This window comes from Somniosus microcephalus, unplaced genomic scaffold (genome assembly GCF_052327205.1).
Source record: "Somniosus microcephalus isolate GS21.2 unplaced genomic scaffold, FLI_Smic_1.0 unresolved_chr1, whole genome shotgun sequence".
NCBI lineage: Eukaryota > Metazoa > Chordata > Chondrichthyes > Squaliformes > Somniosidae > Somniosus > Somniosus microcephalus.
In genome coordinates this window covers 5,944,667-5,965,958 of record NW_028225179.1, presented here as the reverse complement: position 1 = coordinate 5,965,958, position 21,292 = coordinate 5,944,667, and the positions used below count along the sequence as shown (strand labels likewise).

Sequence of the window (21,292 nt, the reverse complement as noted above, 5' to 3'; positions counted from 1 at the left end):
TGGAGCCATCCTGCTGCAACCCGAATCAGTTCATACATCTGACCTCTTGGGGATTCACTAGGTTGAAACACCCACTCATGGAATTTCTGTGCTTGAATCGGTGGACTCAGTTCATACCGCTGAAGTATTTCAGAAGTCAGTTCACCATAGTTAGTTGCAGCATCGCTGTCCAGGTCTAGATACGCTTTTTGGGCGGGGCCAATGAGAAAAGGCACCAAGAGCCTGGCCCATTGCTCCAGAGGCCATTTTCCCCTCTTTGCAGTCCTCTCAAAGGCCTGTAGGTAGGCCTCTATGTTAGCATCCTCTGTCATTTTGGGAATGTAATGCCCAGCTGCATTGGTTGGCACATCGGGTTGGCGGGTGCTGATGGATGGTTGATCAGCTGAGGCATTTAGCCGCTCCAGTAGGTTTTCCCTCAGCAGCTCATTGCCATGGCACTGTTCCTCGAGAATTTTTTGTATTTGTTCATGTTGGGCCATACTGGCCCTGATAAACTGCTGCAAAATGGCTTCCATCGCTCCACCAAAGGGGTTTCTACAATGTGTGCTTTGTCCTCCCAGCCACCAGAGGGCTAAAGCCAGCATTCTCCACCATATGTGATCAACCACCCCCTAGACCGAAGGGTGTGTTGATGCGGGAAATGGGAGAACACAAGCACAGGCACAAGATTGCTCTATGAAAAACATCAGTTAGCTGTGTTTTATTTTTAGACAATGGGGAAAAAAGGTCTGGCAAACTCCAAACATATGACGTTCAAACAGAGAAATGAAGGACAAAATCAACACCCACCCCAGGTGGTTAGGAAGGCAACCCTTAAATCAATTTTCTCCAAAAACAATAAGCCAGGATTACTTTACCACTGGATCTTTCTCAGCCGGTCCAGGGATCATATCAGGCTCTCAGAATAAAGCAATATTCCACCCGGGTTCAACAGCAGACCACCCTGTGGCAGCTGCAAGCCAGTCCTCACCAACAGTCTTGGCTCTGTCTTTGCTCTCTCCTCAGGCACTGGCCCTGAAGGGATGCACTAGTTTGCCTTTTGAACTCGTGAGCTAATGGGTAGATTTACCTCAGGTTTGTTGGAGGTGGGTGAGGCCTTCATCTGAATTGGAGTGAGAGGGGGACTTTGTCTCCATCTGGTGGCCACATACCATCCATTCACCACAAACCGCCCCCATAGCTCACAACAGATATCTTGCTGAGAGAAAGGAACTGAGAGACACCAGTCAGTGTACAGAATACTCCCTAAGGGAGATGGACTGAGAGGCACCTGTCAGTTTACAGATAACTCCCTGAGAGAAAGGGGAACTGAGAGACACCAGTCAGTGTATAGATATTTCCCTGAGAGAGAGGGACTGTGAGACACCAGTCAGTGCAGAGATATCTCCATGAGAGAGAGGGACTGAGAGGCACTAGTCAGTGTGCAGATATCTCCCTGAGGGAGAGGGACTGAGAGACACCAGTCAATTTACAGATATCTCCCTGAGAGAGAGGGACTGAGAGACACCAGTCAGTGTACAGATATCTCCCTGAGGGTGAGGGACTGAGAGACACCAGTCAATTTACAGATATCTCCCTCAGAGAGGGGGACTGAGAGGCACTAGTCAGTGTGCAGATATCTCCCTGAGGGAGAGGGACTGAGAGACACCAGTCAATTTACAGATATGCCACAATGGGAGAGGGGAACTGTGAGACCCCAGTGAGTGAGCAGATATAGCCCCGAGTGGGAACTGAGAGACAACAGGCAGTGTACAGATACTTTACTGAGAGAGAAACTGAGAGACGCCTGTCAGTGTACAGAATGCTCCCTAAGGCAGATGGACTGAGAGGCACCTGTCAGTGTACAGTTATCTCCCTGAGAGAGAGGGACTGAGAGACACCAGTCAGTGTACAGATATCTCCCTGAGAGAAAGGGGAACTGAGAGACACCAGTCAGTGTACAGATATCTCCCTGAGAGAGAGGGTCTGAGAGACACCAGTCATTGTACAGATATCTCCCTGAGAGGGAGGGTCTTAGAGACACCATTCAGTGCTCAGATATCTCCCTGAGAGAAAGGGGAACTGAGAGAAACCAGTCAGTGTACAGATATCTCCCTGAGAGAGAGGGTCTGAGAGACACCAGTCATTGTACAGATATCTCCCTGAGAGGGAGGATCTTAGAGACACCAGTCAGTGTACAGATATCTCCCTGAGAGAAAGGGGAACTGAGAGACACCAGTCAGTGTACAGATAATTCCCTGAGAGAGCGGGACTGTGAGACACCAGTCAGTGTAGAGATATCTCCCTGAGGGAGAGGGACTGAGAGACACCAGTCAAATTACAGATATGTCACAATGGGAGAGGGGAACTGTGAGACCCCAGTGAGTGAGCAGATATAGCCCCGAGTGGGGACTGAAAGACAAAAGGCAGTGTACAGATATTTTACTGAGAGAGAAACTGAGAGACGCCAGTCAGTGTACAGAATGCTCCCTAAGGCAAATGGACTGAGAGGCACCAGTCAGTGTACAGATATCTCCCTTGGAGAAAGGGGAACTGAGAGACACCAGTCAGTGTACAGATAATTCCCTGAGAGAGAGGGACTGAGAGACATCTGTCAGTGTACAGATATCTCACTGAGAGAGGGGGGACTGAGAGACACCAGTCAGTTCACAGATATCTCACTGAGGGAGAGGGGCTGAGAGACACCAGTCAGTGTACCAATATCTCCTTGTGACTGAGGGGACTGAGAGGCACCAGTCAGTGTACAGATATCTCCCTGAGTGAGAGGGACTGAGAGACACCAGTCAGTATACAGATATCTCCCTGAGAGAGAGGGGACTGAGAGACATCAGGCAGTGAACAGATATCTCCCTGAGACAGAGGGAACTGTGAGACATCAATCACTGTACAGGTACCTCCCTGAGAGAGGGGACTGGAAGACACCAGACAGTGTAAAAATATCTCCCTGAGAAGGAGGGAGAGACTGAGAGTCACCAGTCAGTTTACAGATATCTCCATGAGAGTGAGGGACTGAGAGACACCAGTCAGTGTACTAAAATCTCCCAGGGAGAGAGGGAATGAGAGACCCTAGTCAGTCTACAGATATCACATTGAGGGAGAGGGGCTGTGTGACACAAACCATTGTACTAATACCTCCCGGAGAGACGGGGAATGAGAGACATCAGTCAGAGCACGAATATCTCCGTGAGAGAGACGAATTGAGAGGCACCTGTCAGTGTACATATATCTGCCTGAGAGAGAGGGACTGAGAGACACCAGTCAGTGTAATGATGTCTCCCTGAGGGAGAGGGGACTGATAGACATGAGGAAGTGTACAGATATCTTGCTGAGTGCGAGACAGAGCGACACCAGTCATTGTAGACAATGCTCCATGAGGGAGAGTGACTGAGAGACACCAGTCTGTGTACAGATATCTCCCTGAAGCAGAGGGACTGAGAGACACCAGTCAGTGTACAGATATCTCTCTGAAGCAGAGGGACTGAGTGACACCAGTCAGTGTACAGATATCTCCTGAGGCAGAGGGGACTGAAAGACAGCATTCAGTGTACAGATATCTCCCTGAGAGAGAGTGGGGACTGAGAGACAGCAGTCAGTGTAAGGATACCTCCCTGAGAGAGAGTGGACTGAGAGACACAAGTCTCTGCACAGATATCTCCCAGAGAGAGAGGAACTGAGAGACACAAGTCAGTGTGCAGATATCTCCCTGAGGGACAGGGATTGAAAGACACCAGTCAGTGTACAGATATATCCCTGAGCGATAGGGGACTGAGAGACACCCAGTAGTGTACAATATCTCCCTGAGAGAGAGGGATTGAGAGACACCAGTAAGTTTAATGTTGTCTCCCTGAGATAGAGGGGACTGAGAGACACCAGTCAGTGTAAACATATCTCACTGGGAGAGGGGACAGAGAGACACCAGTCAGTGTACAGATATCTCCCTGAGAAAGGGGACTGAGAGACATCAGATGTGTACAGATATCACACTGAGATAGAGAGGAGACTGAGAGACTCCAGTCAGTGTACAGATATCTCCCTGAGGGAGAGGAACGGAGCAACGCCAGTCAGTTTAGAGATATCTCCCTGAGTGAGAGGGACTGAGAGACACCAGTCAGTGTACAGGTATCTCCCGGAGGCAGAGGAGACTGAGAGACATCAGTCAATGTAGAGATATCTCCCTGAGAGAGGTGACTGAGAGACACCAGATGTGTACAGATATATCACTGAGGGAGAGGGACTGAGAGCCACCAGTCAGTGTAGTTATCTCCCTGAGAGAGAGGGTCTGAGAGACATCAGTCAGTGTACAGATGCCTCCCTGAGAGAGAACGATTGAGAGACACCAGTCTGTATACAGATGTCTCCCTGGGAGAGAGGGACTGAGAGACACCAGTCAGTGTACAGATATCTCCCTGAGAAAGTGGGACTGAGAGACACCAAGCAGTGTACAGATATCTGCCAGAGAGAGAGGAACTGAGAGACACAAGTCAGTGTGCAGATATCTCCCTGAGGGACAGGGACTGAAAGACACCAGTCAGTGTACAGATATATCCCTGAGCGATAGGGGACTGAGAGACACCCAGTAGCGTACAATATCTCCCTGAGAGAGAGGGTCTGAGAGACATCAGTCAGTGTACAGATACCTCCCAGAGATAGAACGATTGAGAGTCACCAGTCTGTGTACAGATGTCTCCCTGGGAAAGAGGGACTGAGAGACACCAGGCAGTGTTCAGATATCTCCCTGAGAGAGAGGGACTGCGAGACACCACTCGGTGTACAGATACCTCCCTGAGGCAGAGGGACTGAGAGACGCCAGTAAGAGTACAGTTATCTCCCTGAGAGAGAGAGTGACTGAGAGACACCAGTCAGTGTACAGATATCTCCCTGAGGCAGAGGGCCTGAGAGACACCAGTCAGTGTACAGATATCTCCCTGAGAGAGAGGGACTGAGAGACACCAGTCAGAATACAGATATCTCTGTCAGAGAGAGGGACTAAGAGACACCAATCAGTGTAGAGATATCTCCCTGACAGAGAGGGGACTGAGACACACCAGTCAGTGTACAGATGCCTCCCTGAGAGAGAGGGACCGAGTGATACCAGTCAGTGTACAGTTATGCCCCGGAGAGGGAGGGGATTGAGAGACACCAGTCAGTGTACAGATATCTCCCTGAGAGAAAGGGACTGAGAGACACCAGTCAGTGTACAGATATCTCCCTGAGATAGAGGGGACTGAGAGACACCAGTCAGAGTACAGATATCTCTGTGAGAGAGTGACTAAGAGACACCAATCAGTGTAGATATATCTCCCTGAAAGAGAGGGGACTGAGATACAACTGTCAGTGTACAGATGTCTCCCTGACAGAGGAAGGATTGAGAGACACCAGCCAGTGTACAGATGTCTCCCTGAGACAGAGGGGACTGTGAGACATCAGTCAGTTTACAGATATCTCCCTGAGAGAGAGTGACTGAGATACACCAGTCAGTGTCCAGATACCTCGCTGAGAGAGGGAACTGAGGGACACCAGTCAGCATACAGATATCTCCCTCAGAGAGAGGTGACTAAGAGACACCAGTCAGTGTACAAATATCTCCCTGAGACTGAGAGACACCAGTCAGCCTAAAGCTGTCTCCCTGAGACAGAGGGCACTATGAGACATCAGTCAGTGTAAAGATTAGTCCCTGAGAGAGAGGGACTGAGAGACACCAATAAGTTTAATGTTGTCTCCCTGAGGTAGAGGGGACTGAGAGACACCAGCCAGTGTAAACATATCTCACTGGCAGAGGGGACTGAGAGACACCAGTCAGTGTACAGATATCTCCCTGAGAAAGGGGACTGAGAGACAACAGATGTGTACATATATCTCACTGAGGAGAGAGGAGACTGAGAGACTCCAGTCAGTGTACAGATATTTCCCTGAGGGAGAGGGACAGAGCGATGCCAGTCAATTTAGGGATTTCTCCCTAAGTGAGAGGGACTGAAAGGCACCAGTCAGTGTACAGATATCTCCCTGGGAGAGAGAATCTGGGAGTCATCAGTCAGTGTACTAAAATCTCCCAGCGAGAGAGGGAATGAGAGACGCCAATCAGTGTTATGATATCACACTGAGCGAGAGGGACTGAGAGACACCAGTAAGCTAAAAGTTGTCTCACTGAGGTAGCGGGGCCTGAGGGCCACCAGTTAGTGCACAGATATCTAACTGAGAGAGAGGGGACTGAGAGACACCAGACAATGTACTGATATCTCCCTGAGAGAGGGGACTGAGAGACACCAGTCAGTGTACAGATGTCTCCCTGAGAGAGAGGGACTAAGAGACACCAGTCAGAGTACAAATATCTCCCTGAGAGAGAGGGGACTGAGAGACACCAGTCAGAGTACAGATATCTCTGTGAGAGAGAGGGACTAAGAGACACAAATCAGTGTAGGTATATCTCCCTGACAGAGAGGGGACTGAGATACACCTGTCAGTGTACAGATGTCTCCCTGACAGAGGGGGGATTGAGAGACACCAGTCAGTGTACAGATATCTCCCTGAGAGAGAGGGACCGAGTGACACCAGTCAGTGTACAGATATGCCCCGGAGAGAGAGGTGATTCAGAAACACCAGTCAGTGTGCAGATATCTCCCTGAGGGACAGGGACTGAAAGACACCAGTCAGTGTACAGATATCTCCCTGAGCGAGAGGGGACTGAGAGACACCAGTCAGTGTACAGATATCACCCTGAGGGAGAGGGACTGAGGGACACCAAGCAGTGTACCGATATCTCCCAGAGAGAGAGGAACTGAGAGACACCTGTCAGTTTACAGATATCTCCCTGAGAGTGAGGGAATGAGAGACACCAGTCAGTGTACAGATATCTCCCTGAGACAGAAGGGACTGAGAGACACAAGTCAGTTTACAGATACCTCACAATGACAGAGGGCAACTGAGAGACCGAAGTGAGTGTGCAGATGTAGCCCCAAGAGGGGACTGAGAGACACCAGTCAAAGTACAAATATCTCCCTGAGAGAGAGGCTCTGAGAGACACCAGTCAGAGTACAGATATCTCCCTGAGAGAGAGGGACTGAGAGAGACCAGTCAGTGTACCGATATCTCCCTGAGAGAGAGGGGAATGAGAGACACCAAGCAGTTTACCGATATCTTACTGCGAGAGAAAAACTGAGAGACACCAGTTAGTGTGCATATATCTTGCTGAGACAGAGGGGACTGAGAGACACCTAGCAGTTTACCGATATCTTCCTGAGAGAGAGGGACTGAGAGACACCAGTCAGTGTACAGATATCTCCCTGAGAGAGAGGGACAGAGAGACACCAGTCAGTGTAAAGATATCTCCCTGAGAGAAAGGGGAACTGAGAGACACCTGTCAGTGTGCTGGTATCTCCTTGAGAGAGAGGGGACTGAGAGACACATGTCAGTGTACAGATATCTTCCTGAGAGAGAGGAACTGAGAGACACCAGTCAGTGTGCAGATATCTCCCTGAGAGAGAGGGATTAGAGACACCAGTCAGTGTGCAGAAATTTCTCTGAGGGAGAGGGACTGAGAGACACCAGTCAGTGTACAGATATCTCCCTGAGAAAGGGGACTGAGAGACATCAGAAGTGTACAGATATCTCACTGAGAGAGAGAGTAGAATGAGTGACTCCAGTCAGTGTACAGATATCCCCCTGAGGGAGAGGGACAGAGCGACGCCAATCAGTTTAGAGATATCTCCCTGAGTGAGAGGGACTGAAAGGCACCAGTCACTGTACAGATATCTCCCTGGGAGAGAGAGTCTGAGAGTCATCAGTAAGTGTACTAAAATCTACCAGAGAGTGAGGGAATGAGAGACGCCAGTCAGTGTAATGATTTCACACTGAGCGAGAGAGACTGAGAGACACCAGTAAGTTTAAAGTTTTCTCATTGAGGTAGTGTGGCCTGAGAGACACCAGATGTGTACAGATATCTCACTGAGGGAGAGTGACTGAGAGTCACCAGTCACTGTACAGATGTCTCCCTGGGAGAGAGGGACTGAGAGACACCAGGCAGTGTTCAGATATCTCCCTGTGAGTGAGTGTGACTGAGAGACACCAGTCAGTGTACATATATCTCCTTGAGGCAGAGGGACTAAGAGACACCAGTCAGAGTGCAGATATCTCCCTGAGAGAGAGTGACTGAGAGACACAAGTCAGTGTACAGATATCTCCCTGAGGCAGAGGGACTGAGAGACACCAGTCAGAGTACAGGTATCACTGTGAGAGAGAGGGACTAAGAGACACCAGTCAGTGTAGAGATATCTCCCTGACAGAAAGGGGACTGAGACACAACAGTCAGTGTACAATTATAACCCTGAGAGAGAGCGGGGCTGAGAAACAACAGTCAGTGTACAGATATCACCCTGAGATAGAGAGGAACTGAGAGACACCAGTCAGAGTACAGATATTTAACTGAGAGAGGGGCTGACAGACACCAGTCTGTGTACAGATATCTCCCTGACAGAGAGGGGATTGAGAGAAATCAATCAGTGTACAGATATCTCCCTGAGAGAGAGGGACTGAGAGAGACCAGTCAGTGTGCAGATATGCCCCCGAGAGAGAGGGGATTGAGAGACACCAATAAGTGTACAGATATCTCCCTGAGAGAGATGGACTGAGAGACACCAGTCAGTGTACAGATATCTCCCTGAGAGAGAGGGGACTGAGAGAAACCAGTCAGTGTACAGATATCTCCCTGAGAGAGAGGGGACTGCAAGACACCAGTCAATGTACAGATACCTCACTGAGAGAGGGAGGATTGAGAGACACTACATTTGTTCCGTATCTATCTAATGAATGACCTTTCCTTACAGTTGGCAAACCTTTTGAAGAACAAAAGACTGCAGGAGGAGAAGCTGAAGGAGTTTCAAAAATATATCGAGAAGCAGGTACTTCATATTTTAACTAATCTGGGAGTATTTGACGGGATAGTGTAGAGGGAGCTTTACTCTGTATCTAACCTGTGCTGTATTGCCCTGGCAGTGATTGATGGGTCAGTGTAGAGGGAGGTTTACTCTGTATCTAACCTGTGCTGTACCTGCCCTGGGAGTGTTTGATGGGAGAGTGTAGAGGAAGCTTTACTCTGTATCTAACCCAAGCTGTACCTGCCCTGGGAGTGTTTGATGGGACAGTGTAGAGGGAGCTTTACTCTGTATGTAACCCGTGCTGTACCTGCCCTGGGAGTGATTGATGGGACAGTGTAGAGGGAGATTTACTCTGTATCTAACTTGTGCTGTACCTGCCCTGGGATTGTTTGATGGATAAGTGTGGAGGGAGATTTACTCTGTATGTAACCACTGCTGTACTTGCCCTGGGAGTGTTTGTTCGGGTAGGGTAGATGGAGCTTTACTCTGTATGGAACACATGCTGTACCTGCCCTGGGAGTGTTTGATTGACAGTGCAGAGGTAGCTTTTTCTGTATCTAATCCGTGCTGTACCTGCCCTTGGAGTGTTTGATTGGACAGTGTAGAGGAAGCTTTACTCGGTATCTAACCCGTGCTGTATCTGTCCTGGGAGTATTTGATGGGCTGTATCTAATCCGTGCTGTACCTGCCCTGGGAATGTTTAATGGGACAATGAAGAGTGAGCTTTACTCTGTATCAATCCCGTGCTGTACCTGCCCTGGCAGTGCTTGATGGGACAGTTTAAAGGGAGTTTTTCTCTGTATCTAACCTTGTAGGGTGGCATATTTTAACTGGTTTATGGTAATTTACCTGGCCAGCAGCCTTTGCCTACGCTCTGACCAATTCAAAACTTTTACCTGGTTTACAGTAATTCACCTGGTCAGGCAGCCGTTTTGCTGCTACACTATAAACCAATTTTCAAACAGCGGTTTCGAATCGCTCACCCCACCTTCCAGTTCGGACTGGAAGAACTTGTAATTAATGATATTAAAACGGACAAATGGTCTGGATGAGAGAAAAATCAAGCTTAATTAACAAAATAAACTCTACCACACGAACACCGTAATTACAGTAAATTGCTTGAATGGGGTTAGGCAGACGGCAAAAATGAGGGGTCAGTGGCTACAATGTTAATTTAACAATCTTAGCAATACCCCTTAATTACCACCCCCTAACTCCTTACTAGGTTGCCTTACTGAGGAGTCAGAAGCCTGCTCACCTGTGGTCCAGCGAAGTAAGAGAGAGAGAGATAGCTTCTCAGGAGTTATCTTTTATATCCTGCCAACTCCTGTTTGGTGCTGAAAAAGGTCCGCGTGCATAACTCGCGCCCAAAAGTTCCAATACACAAATGAACACCATGATTGGCTGATTCAAAGTGGTTGGGGTGGTTTTAATGTGTCTGCGCTCTGGGGCCGAAATGTTCAAGCCCACATCCGGAGTTCACCTGGGCTAAAGCAAAAGGGAATCCAAATGCCCTGTTGCTCAGGATTGGGTGATTCAAACCCATCTATTCCTAAACTGTTGCATATCAAAAGTCCTTTTCACAGTTTCAATGTGCCTCATTGTGTGTGTAGGGAGTTTGAATGGGTTTGGATTTCTGTGTAAACAGAGCCGATTGTTCTGCAGCCAGTCTCAAGTGGGTTAATCCCTTAAGTAAATAAACATCCTGCAGTTTCGTGTAAACAAATCTTACCTCTCCACGAAGGGGAAACTCCCTGGTTTGATTGACAGGTCAGACTGCCACTGTATCCTCCCACTTTTTCACAGACATACTCCACGAGATGCTAGCTGCTTTGTCTTTTGGCCATGCTTTCTGACGGCCATTTTAAAACCTTTTGTGATTGACCAGGCTCAAGGGCCCAAATTCAAATCAAATGTACTGTCTTAATGTGTGCGAATATTTCCACAGAACTCCTCGATTTCGGTGTTGTCCATGTGCTGTCCGTCTCAGTGCAGTCTTTCGTGGCTCTGAGTAAGCTTTAAAAACATTGATCCGACCCAGAGGCAATTCAAAACACATAATTCTTCATCCACGATGTGGACCAATATTTCTTGATCTTCAGGGAAAATAGGGGAATTTTGCAAACCCCTACATTCCACCTTTTGATACTTCCAACTTGATTGAAGTATCCACTTGAAGGAGTGAGCAAAATTTCTGACCCTCCGACAAACAACCATCCCCTGTATTTACCTAACAGCTACCTACCACTGATCCCCGTCCCGTCTGTTCCCCTCAAATTCAAGAAAAAAAGGAACCGTGGTACAGTAGGCATCTTACAGATACATCAATTTACAATAAGGGGTCTGATACCCCTGTGTCACTTGTTACATTATACAATGCATCAAAATTTCCAAACACTTGTTACATTATAACTTATTACAAAATGTTGCAATCTTAGTTACACAATGTAATCAAAATGATCCCAAGCACGGAGAGGGTCCTATGCCTCTGCTCAACTTGGAGTTGTCACAAAATGATCCCAAGCATGGAGGGAATCCTACGCCTCTGCTCAACTTGGGGCTGTAACACAAAATACAAAAAATCTTGAAGAACATGCTTAAGCAAACCCCGACCATCATGTGCCAATGATGGGTCACGAAATTCGAGTGGGTATTACTCCACCCACCTGGGCAGTAAATGTACCTTCCACCCCCCTTTGATTGTCTTAAAACTTAAAACACACAGAATGGATTTACAGACCAGCCTGCTCCACCAGCCCTAAGCTGTTCCCTTGTCCCTTTGTGGAGGCGGGGTACCCCTCATGTATAAGATTACCTTGGCACAGACCGAGACCGGGGAGTATGGTATCGCGACTCCCAGTCCCGCCCCCCTCCCGTCTTCCCTCGACTGGCTGCAGAAAATGATGGGTGCCTGTATGGCGGCTCTCCCTGGCCCCAAACTCAAACCTGGATCCCCGTTCTGGCCACCCATTCATCCTCCCCAGCCACACTTACACTAACTTTACCCCTGGGCCCCCGGGTGACTTCCTCCCTCCCCCAAACGCACCTACGCAACTCTTGGCCCCCCCCTCCCCTTTACAATCATTCCCAGGCCATCACCATCCACTCCTGTGGAACGCATCCCTATCTGACAAGACGCCCGCGCTTCCCCACCATGACTCTTCAACAGCGAGGTCTCCCGCAAGTGAACTTTGGTCAGGATAGTGCTGGGTTGGGGGCTGTGCCCCACCCAGCTGGGGCCATCTGTTCCGCATAGGAGGAGTAGGCAAGTTCCTCCAGACCCTGTCCGGTTTCTCCCGAAGGTCGCTGCGGGGTTTCCCTCTGGATTTTTCCAGTGGCGAGGTGTTCCCCAACATTCTGTATCCATATCTTCATTCGATGCCCAGCTCGGGCTGGGCGAACAGGGCTGCTTCATCTTCCACTCTCCTGCAAAACTTAAAAGGACATGCAGCCATGTCTCACTGACCTGCTGCCTTAGGTGGAGACATGGTCGGGTCCCTTGACCTCGGACCAAAATACAAACATTTTGCACACTTGTAAACTTAAACTTTAACAACAGTTAATTCTAAACTTACAATTTACACCTTAAAGCAAGCTATATACACACATAGCTATAATAGAAATGCCGCCCATCTCTGGACAGCCAGGCAAATCTCTGGCACTGTCGCAGATTACTGCTGGCTGCAGCGAAGCTGGACTGCCTCCTGCCTTTAGTCCCTCTCAGCTTATGGCTGCTGGTTGGGGACCTCTGCCCTTTGGTTTCTCCCCAGTTTGGGAGATTGCTCTTTGTGGCAGGTACTCTGGTGACCATCTTTTCTTGGGCTTGGGCACCCGAAGAGACATTCTGAGGGGCGTCTCTGTGGGGGAAACTTTGGCTGGCGGACCCTGAGCTTGGGTCACAGCCCTAGCTGGCTGGGAACCTTCTCCCCCTTGTGCAAACATCCCGGACTGTATAAGATACCTGGCAGCCTGCCGGTACTCCAGGTTTGCCTGCTTTTCCCTGCCCACTCCTGTGCTGGGCGCAGGTATTCCTTCACCACCCACTGCTGGTGGCTGGAAATCTTCCTCCCCATGTGCAAAACCTGTTTCCAGCTCCCCTGCAAGAGGAATTGCTATCCCTGCCTCCCCAGGGTCCCACATCATGGTGGGGACCACTCTAGAAGTGGGCTGGGAAGCTTGTTCCTTTAAACAGGCGACTGCGCCTGTGCAAATCTCCTCCCCTGAGTCCCTTGGCAGAGGCTGTGAAGCCTCTGTATAGAAGCAGGCGAGTGCACCTGCGCTAACCTCCTGAAAAAGAGCCGCTGTGGTCCCACCGGCAACTGCGCCTGCGCAAACAATCTTTTCTGAGTCCCTCGGCAGAGGCTGTGAAGCCTCTGGCTTCAAACAGGCGATTGCGCCTGCGCGGGAAAACTTAGAAAGAGCCGCTGGGGTCCCGCAGGCAACTGCGCCTGCGCGTCCAATTTCGTTAAATGGCTGGGGAACTGCTACACTAGCACAGGCAACTGCGCCTGCGCGTTCGGTTTGTTTGCAAAAGATAGGAAGAACCACTGGGTCTTCCAAGCAGGCCACTGCACCTGCGAGTATGGATCAGGAAGCGGGGACCTTTAAACGGCCGACTGTGCCTGCGCGCTCAGCCTCAAACTGAGCAAGAGCCACTGGGGGTTCCGGGTCCGTGACTGCGCCTGCATGAACCCGGTGTTGGGGAACCTTTTCCCTCAGGCTCGCGGCTGCACCTGCACGGGAAAACTGAGGAAGAGCCACTGTGGGTACACATTGGGGAACCGTGCCTGCGCGAGCCGTTTCTGTGAATGGATGAGCAGCAGCCTGCTGACTTCTAATCCCAGGCTGCTGTTTCTCTGTTTCTGAGCCACCTAACTTTTTCAAATTTGAACTTTGGGCAAGACTAGGGTTCCACTGAGGTGGGGGACTGTCCCAATTTGTGGGCTGGGTAACTTTTCCATGGAAACAAGCCACAGCTCCTGTCTTTACAGGCTGTGAACTTGAACTTGTTTGGTCAGCAAACTCATGTTCTCTTACCCAGGTGGCTTTAAATGGGGAATTTTGGATTTGGACCTGCCTTTGGTCTGAGGCCAAAACTATCCCGTGTGCCTCCCTTGTCCCGGATTTCTGCTACTGGACCTGCTCTACAGTGGTCCCAGAACTCTCCTTCCCTGTTCCCCTGCTTCAGCAGCTTAGTCCTCCTTAACTCCATACCCAAACTCTCTATCTTTCTGTTACAAGGGGTATGATCTGCTCCACTGAACCTTTGGTTGCAGGCCAGCTCAGAAGCTGCCTTTACTTCCCTAACCATTTCCTCCTGCTCTGTTATTTCGGAGGTGAGGCGGGCATTCTCTTCCCGCAGTCTCATCTCGTTCCTCTTTGAACTGTAAATCTGGCACATTAGGAACTCTATCTTGTTCCTCGTGTGGCTTTTGCCCTCGCTAGCTTCTTGGGTGAGGTGTGCATTTTCCTCCTGCAGCTTCATCTCACTGTCCCTCGCCTCTGTGACTTCTTGCACAAGGCGCTCTATAAATTCCTGGCATATCTTGACCTCTAGTGTGAGGTGTGCAATCACTTCCCGCACCCTCATCCCACTATTTCTGGCCTCCTTCATCTCTCTTATGAGGCGTTCTACCTCCGCCTGGCATTTTTCAAGCTGGGACTCCCGATTCTTGGCCTCTTTAACCTCCTCCTGCACACTCATCTCACCCTCCTTAACCCAGCCACCTATACCATGATAGGCCAGCCTACACGCTGCTGCTAACATCTGCAGGGCTACCCACATACTGAAAACGAGAGAAACAAGAGCTGATGCTTTCTCCAGATCCAGACCACTTAGCATATCAAGAACTGCCTCCAGTCCTGCTGCGGTCGCCAATTTGAAGGGGGACATCTTTTAACTGGTTTATGGTAATTTACCTGGCCAGCAGCCTTTGCCTACGCTCTGACCAATTCCAACATTTTTCCTGGTTTATGGTAATTCACCTGGTCAGGCAGCCCTTTTGCTGCTACACTATAAACCAATTTTCAAACAGCGGTTTTGAATCGCTCACCCCACCTTCCAGTTCAGACTGGAGGAACTTATAATTAATGATATTAAAATGGACAAATGGTCTGGATGAGAGAAAAATCAAGCTTTATTAACTAAATAAACTATACCACACGAACACCGTAATTACAGTAAATTGCTTGAATGTGGTAAGGCAGACAGCAAAAACGAGGGGTAAATGGCTACAATGTTAATTTAACAATCTTAGCAATACCCCCTTAATTACCACCCCCTAACTCCTTACTAGGTTGCCTTACTGAGGAGTCAGAAAACCTGCTCACCTGTGGTCCAGTGAAGTAAGAGAGAGAGATAGCTTCTCAGGAGCTATCTTTTATGTCCTGCCAACTCCTGTTTGGCGCTGAAAAAGGTCTGTGTGCAAAACTCGCGGCCTAAAGTTCCAATACACAAAAGAAAGCCATGATTGGCTGATTCAAAGTGTTTGGGGTGGTTTTAACGTGTCTGCACTCTGGGGCCGAAATGTTCCCGCCCACATCCGAAGTTCACCTGGGATTAAACAAAAGGGAATGCAACTGCCCTATTGTTCAGGATTGGGTGATTCAAACCCATCTATTCCTAAACTGTTGCATATCAAAAGTCCTTTTCACAGTTTCAATGTGCCTCATTGTGTGTGTAGGGAGTTTGAATGGGTTTGGATTTCTGTGTAAACAGAGCCGATTGTTCTGCAGCCAGTCTCAAGTGGGTTAATCCCTTAAGTAAATAAACATCCTGCAGTTTCGTGTAAACAAATCTTACCTCTCCACGAAGGGGAAACTCCCTGGTTTGATTGACAGGTCAGACTGCCACTGTATCCTCCCACTTTTTCACAGACATACTCCCCGAGCTGCCAGCTGCTTTGTCTTTTGGCCATGCTTTCTGGCGGCCATTTTAAAACCTTTTGTGATTGACCAGGCTCAAGGGCCCAAATTCAAATCAAATGTACTGTCTTAATGTGTGCGAAAATTTCCACAGAACTCCTCGATTCCGGTGTTGTCCACGTGCTGTCCATCTCAGAGCAGTCTTTCGTGGCTCAGAGTATGCTTTAAAAACATTGATCTGACACAGAAGCAATTCAAAACACATAATTCTTCATCCACGATGTGGACCAATATTTCCCGATCTTCAGTGAAAATAGGGGAATTTTGCAAACACCTAACCCTGTGCTTTTCCTGACCTGGGAGTGTTTGATGTGACAGTGTAGAGGGAGCTTTACTCTGTATCTAACATGTGCTGTAACTGCTCTGGAACTGTTTGATGGCCCAGTGCAGAGGGAGCTTTACTCTGTATCATAGATTGGGAGAAGGGGAATTGCAAAGAGACCTGGGTATTCTTGTGCACCAGTCGCTGAAGGTAAGCATGCAGGTGCAGCAGGCAGTTAAGAAGGCAAATGGTATGTTGGCCGTCATAGCAAGAGGGTTCGAGTACAGGAACAAGGATGTCTTGCTACAGTTGTACAGGGCCTTGGTGAGACCGCACCTTGAGTATTGTCTGCAGTTTTGGTCGCCTTACCTGAGGAAAGACGTTCTTGCCATGGAAGGAGTGCAGCGAAGCTTCACCAGGCAGATATATGGGATGGCAGGAATGACATATGAGAAGAGATTGTGTCAATTGGGCTTATACTCACTGGAGTTTAGAAGATTGAGAGGGGATCTCATCGAAACCTATAAAATTCTGTCAGGCCTGGACAGACTAGATGCAGGAAGGATGTTTATGATGGCTGGGGAGCCCAGAACCAGGGGTCATAGTCTAAGGATAAGGGGTAAGCCATTTAGGACTGAAATGAGGAGGAATTGCTTCACCCAGAGAGTGGTGAACCTGTGGAATTCTCTGCCACAGAGGGCGGTGGAGTCCAGTTCATTAAATGGGCCAGAAATTCGCGGCCAGAAGCGTGAGTACGGTCAGGGTACTCACGCACCTGGCCTTTGGAAATGCCGGCGTTCAGCAGGAACAGCGCATGCGGGGAACGCCGGCATTTCCAGACCCGAGGTCTATTCACAGCGCATGCGACTGCACAGGCAGCGCTTGCGCAGTGAACTTTGTGGATTTCAATGATGGATTCAGTGAGGGTAAGTCCTTAGAAGTTACACTTGAATAAAGCATGTGTAAAGTTGTTCATTGGCTGCGGAGGAAGATATATTTTATCGTGGAGCTTCTGAAATGCAATATTTTTGTTTGGGAAAGGGAGCGAAGTTATTTTAAGAAATTTTAAGTAAGTTTTAAAGTTTAAATCTTTTTTTTAAAGGGTTTTCAGAACGGTAGGTAGAAGGAGCAATTGTGGCTGTGTGAATGGAATGTGAGAATGAGTTATGTATGTATGTCCACATATATTCCTTTACGTATATGTATGTATGTTTTATATTCCTTTACTAATGTGTATGAATGTATGTTTTAATTATGATTTTCCAATAAGTTACTTTCTCTGAAAGTCATAATTAAATAATACATTCATACACGTAAGTAAAGGAATATATACATAACACGCAAAGGAATATATACAGACATACATACTTTCAGAAGCTCCACGATAATAAATATCTTCCTCCGCAGCCTCTGGAGCAACTGTACCCATGCTTTTTTCATGTGTAAGTTGTAATGACTTGACCTCACTGAAAGCATTAATGAAAGTGGCGAATTATACTGCGCACGCGCTGCCTGTGCAGTCGCACGCGTTCTGCCTCTGAACCCCTTCGTTCAGAGGACAGGAAATGCCAGTTTTCCCCACATGCACTGTGCATGCTGAAAACCGGCATTTCATCCAGCCAGATGCTTAAGTACCCCGACCGTACTCGCGCATTTGGAAGGGAATTACTGGGCCAACATTTTACATGTCAATAAAACGAAAAATTTAACAATTGCACGACTTGCCCCCTCGCATCTGCGACTGAGGGTCCAAGGAGGTGCATTGCGCAAGAGGTCATCATCGTACGTATCCTCACACTGTTCCCTTTGGGGAACTGTATGAAGTGGTGGAAGGATTTATGGCCGTGATTAACGCTCATTCCGTGACCGTAACCATCTTTGAACCAGCCAGTAGCGTGGTTAGTCCTATGGCGGGAGGGTTTTATGGGCTCCCACAACCCATCTGAGCGGGGGGGGGGCACCAACACCCACGGACGCAAGTATCCCGCTGGATGTCCACCCAGAATTTAAAGTTGGAGCTCCGACTCCACTTGCTGGGACTGTCTGGAGTGGGGTTCAAAACCCTACTCCTTCTGGCCCAGCGGCGTTGATGCTTACTGCTACGCAAAAGGCCCACTCCGCACAAAAGGTGACACCCATACGTTTCCTGCGCCTTTTCCCTCCCTGTGACTGGAGCCCTATGCTGCCATTTCACGTTGCTAATTGGATTGGGCCTTTGTCATAGCGGTAGGATCCCCACCACTGGGCCAGATCAGGGTAGGGTTTCGAACCCCACTCCAGACAGTCCCGGCAAGTGGGTGGCCCCCCCTCCTTGTATAGCTTGTGGGAGCCCGTAAAACCCTCCCGCCATAGGACTAACCGCCGTAATGGCTGGTTCAAAGATGGTTATGGTCACGGAATGAGCGTTAATCATGGCCATAAATCCTTCCACCACTTCATACAGTTCCCCAAAGGGAACAGTGTGAAGACACGTATGACGACGACATTGCTAAATAAATAAATGGAATTAAAAAAATTCTTTTAGGGCTTTTAAAAGTCTTTAAATTGCTTTAATTCTCTTTAAAACTACTTCAGATTACTCAAAATAATGTAAACATTTTAAAAAGTTTATAAAAGTTACCAAAATCTTCAAAAACTTCCAAAAACCTATTTAAACTGCTGCTTTGCATGTAAAAATGCTTAGCAGCTTGACAGAAACATTGGGGGCGTGTCCAGTGAAACTGAGACCTCAAGGGGCGTGTCTCACTTACACTGCACGCTCCTGGCTTCGCGCTGGCTGCACTCCTGGGCGGCGTGACATCATACGCTGCCCGGGATTCTTCTTTTTCAAACAGCAAGTCCAGGCGTCCCTGGAGCTGATCAGCAGTAGCGTGGGGTAAGTGCATATACGGGGCTTGCATGCGCGGCAAGCCCCGTTCACCAATTTCTGGCCCAATATATTCAAAAAAGAGTTGGATATATTTCTTAAGGCTAAAGGGATCAAGGGATATGGGGAGAAGGCAGGGACAGGGTACTGAATTTGGATGATCAGCCATGATCTCATTGAATGGCGGAGCAGGATCGAAGGGCCGAATGGCCTACTCCTGCTCCTATCTTCTATGTTTCTATGTTTCTAACTCATGCTGTACCTGCCCTGGGAGTGTTTAATGAGACAGTGAAGAGTGAGCTTTACTCTGTATCCATCACGTGCTGTACCTGCCCTGGGAGTCTTTGATGGGACAGTGTAGAGGGAGTTTCACTCTCTATCTTACCTGTGCTATACCTACCCTGGGAGTGTTTGATGGGACAGTGTAGAGGTAGATTTACTCTGTATCTAACTTGTGCTGTACCTGCCCTGGGAGTGTTTGATAGGAAAGTGTAGAGGGAGCTTTATTCTGTATCTAACCCCGTGCTTTACCTGCCCTGGGAATGTTTGAAGGGACAGTGTCAGTGAGCTTTACCCTGTATCTAGCACCGTGCTGTACCTGCCGTGGGACTGTTTCACGGGGACAGTGTAGAGGGTGCTTCACTCTCCATCTAACCTGCCCTGGGAGTGATTGTTGGGCATTGTAGAGGGAGCTTTACTCGGTATCTAACTCGTGCTGTACCTGCCCTGGGAGTGTTTGATGGGACAGTGTATAGGTAGATTTACTCTGTATCTAACTCGTGCTGTACCTGCTCTGGGAGTGTTTGATGGGACAGTTTAGACGGAGCTTTACTCTGTATGTAACTCGTGCTGTACCTGCCCTGGGAGTGTTTAATGGGACAGTGTAGAATGAGCTTTACTCACTATCTTACCCGTGCTGTACCTGCCCTAGGAGTTTTTGATAGGACAGTGTAGAGGAAGCTTTACTCTGTCTCTAATCTGTGCAATATCTGCCCAGAGAGTGTTTGATGGGTTAGAGTAGAGGGAGCTTTACACTCTATCTAATCCCGTGCTTTAACTGCCCTGGGAGTGTTTGATGGGACAGTGTAGAGGGAGCTTTACTCTGTATCTAATCCGTGCAGTACCTGCCCTGGGAGTGATTAATGGGACAGTGTAGAGGGAGCTTTACTCTGTATCTAAATCGTACTGTATGTGCTCTGGGAGTGTTTGATGGGACAGTGTAGAAGCAGCTTTACAATGTATCTAACCCGTGCTGTACCTGCCCTGTGAGTGTTTGATGGAACAGCGAAGAGTGAGCTTTACTCTGTATGTAACCCGTGCTGCACCAGCCCTGGGAGTGTTTGATGGGACAGTATAGAGGGAGCTTTACTCTGTATCTAACCTGTGCAGTGCCTGCCCTGGGAGTGTATGATGGGACAGTGTAGTGGGTGCTTTACTCTGTATCTAACACGTGCTGTACCTGCCCTGGGAGTGTTTGATGGGACAGTGTAGAGGGCACTTTTTTCTGTATCTAACACGTGCTGTACCTGCCCTGGGAGTGTTTGATGGGACATTCTACAGGGAGCTTTACACTGTATCTAACGCGTGCTGTACCTATCCTGGGAGTGTTTGTTGGGACAGTGTATAGGGAGATTTACTCTGTATCTAACTCGTGCTGTACCTGCTCTGGGAGTGTTTGATGGGACAGTTGAGACGGTGCTTTACTCTGTATCTAACTCGTACTGTACCTGCTCTGGGGGTGTTTGATGGGACAGTGTAGATGGTGCTTTACACTGTATCTAACTCGTGCTGTACCTGCCCTGGTAGTGTTTGATGTGACAGTGCAGAGGGAGCATTACTCTCTATCTAACCCGTGCTGTACCTTCCTCTGGGAGTGTTTGATGGGACAGTGTAAAGGGAGCTTTACTCTGTATCTAACCTGTGCTGTGCCTGCCCTGGGAGTCTTGTTGGGACAGTGTAGAGGGAGCTTTACTCTGTATCTATCTCGTGCTGTACCAGTACTTGGAGTGTTAGATGGGACAGTGAAGACTGATCTTTACTACGTATCTAACACGTGCTGTACCTGCCCTGGGAGTGTTTGATGGGACAGTGTAGAGGGAGATTTACTCTGTATCTAACACGTGCTGTATCTGCCCTGGGAGTGTATGATGGGACAGTGCAGGGGGAGATTTACTCTGTATCTAACTCGTGCTGTACCTGCCCTGGGACTGTTTCATAGTGACAGTGTAGAGGGAGCTTTACTCTCTATCTAACACATGCTGGAGCTGCCCTGTGAGTGTTGGATGGGACATTGTAGAGGGAGCTTCACTCTCTATCTAACCCGTGCTGTACCTGCCCTGGGAGTGTTTGTTGGGACATTGTAGATTGAGC

The 21,292-nt window shown here is 48.6% G+C and overlaps 1 protein-coding gene across 1 annotated transcript in view; it reads left to right on the top strand.

Annotated features, from left to right (window-relative positions):
- Nucleotides 1-21,292, top strand: part of LOC147093349 (RING finger protein 112-like) — a 232,672-nt gene that overhangs the window by 114,805 nt on the left and 96,575 nt on the right. Inside the window, exon 8 of the mRNA XM_085974283.1 lies at nt 8,820-8,894. Coding sequence (XP_085830409.1) covers nt 8,820-8,894 — 75 coding nt within the window. The remainder of the gene's footprint in view (nt 1-8,819; nt 8,895-21,292) is intronic.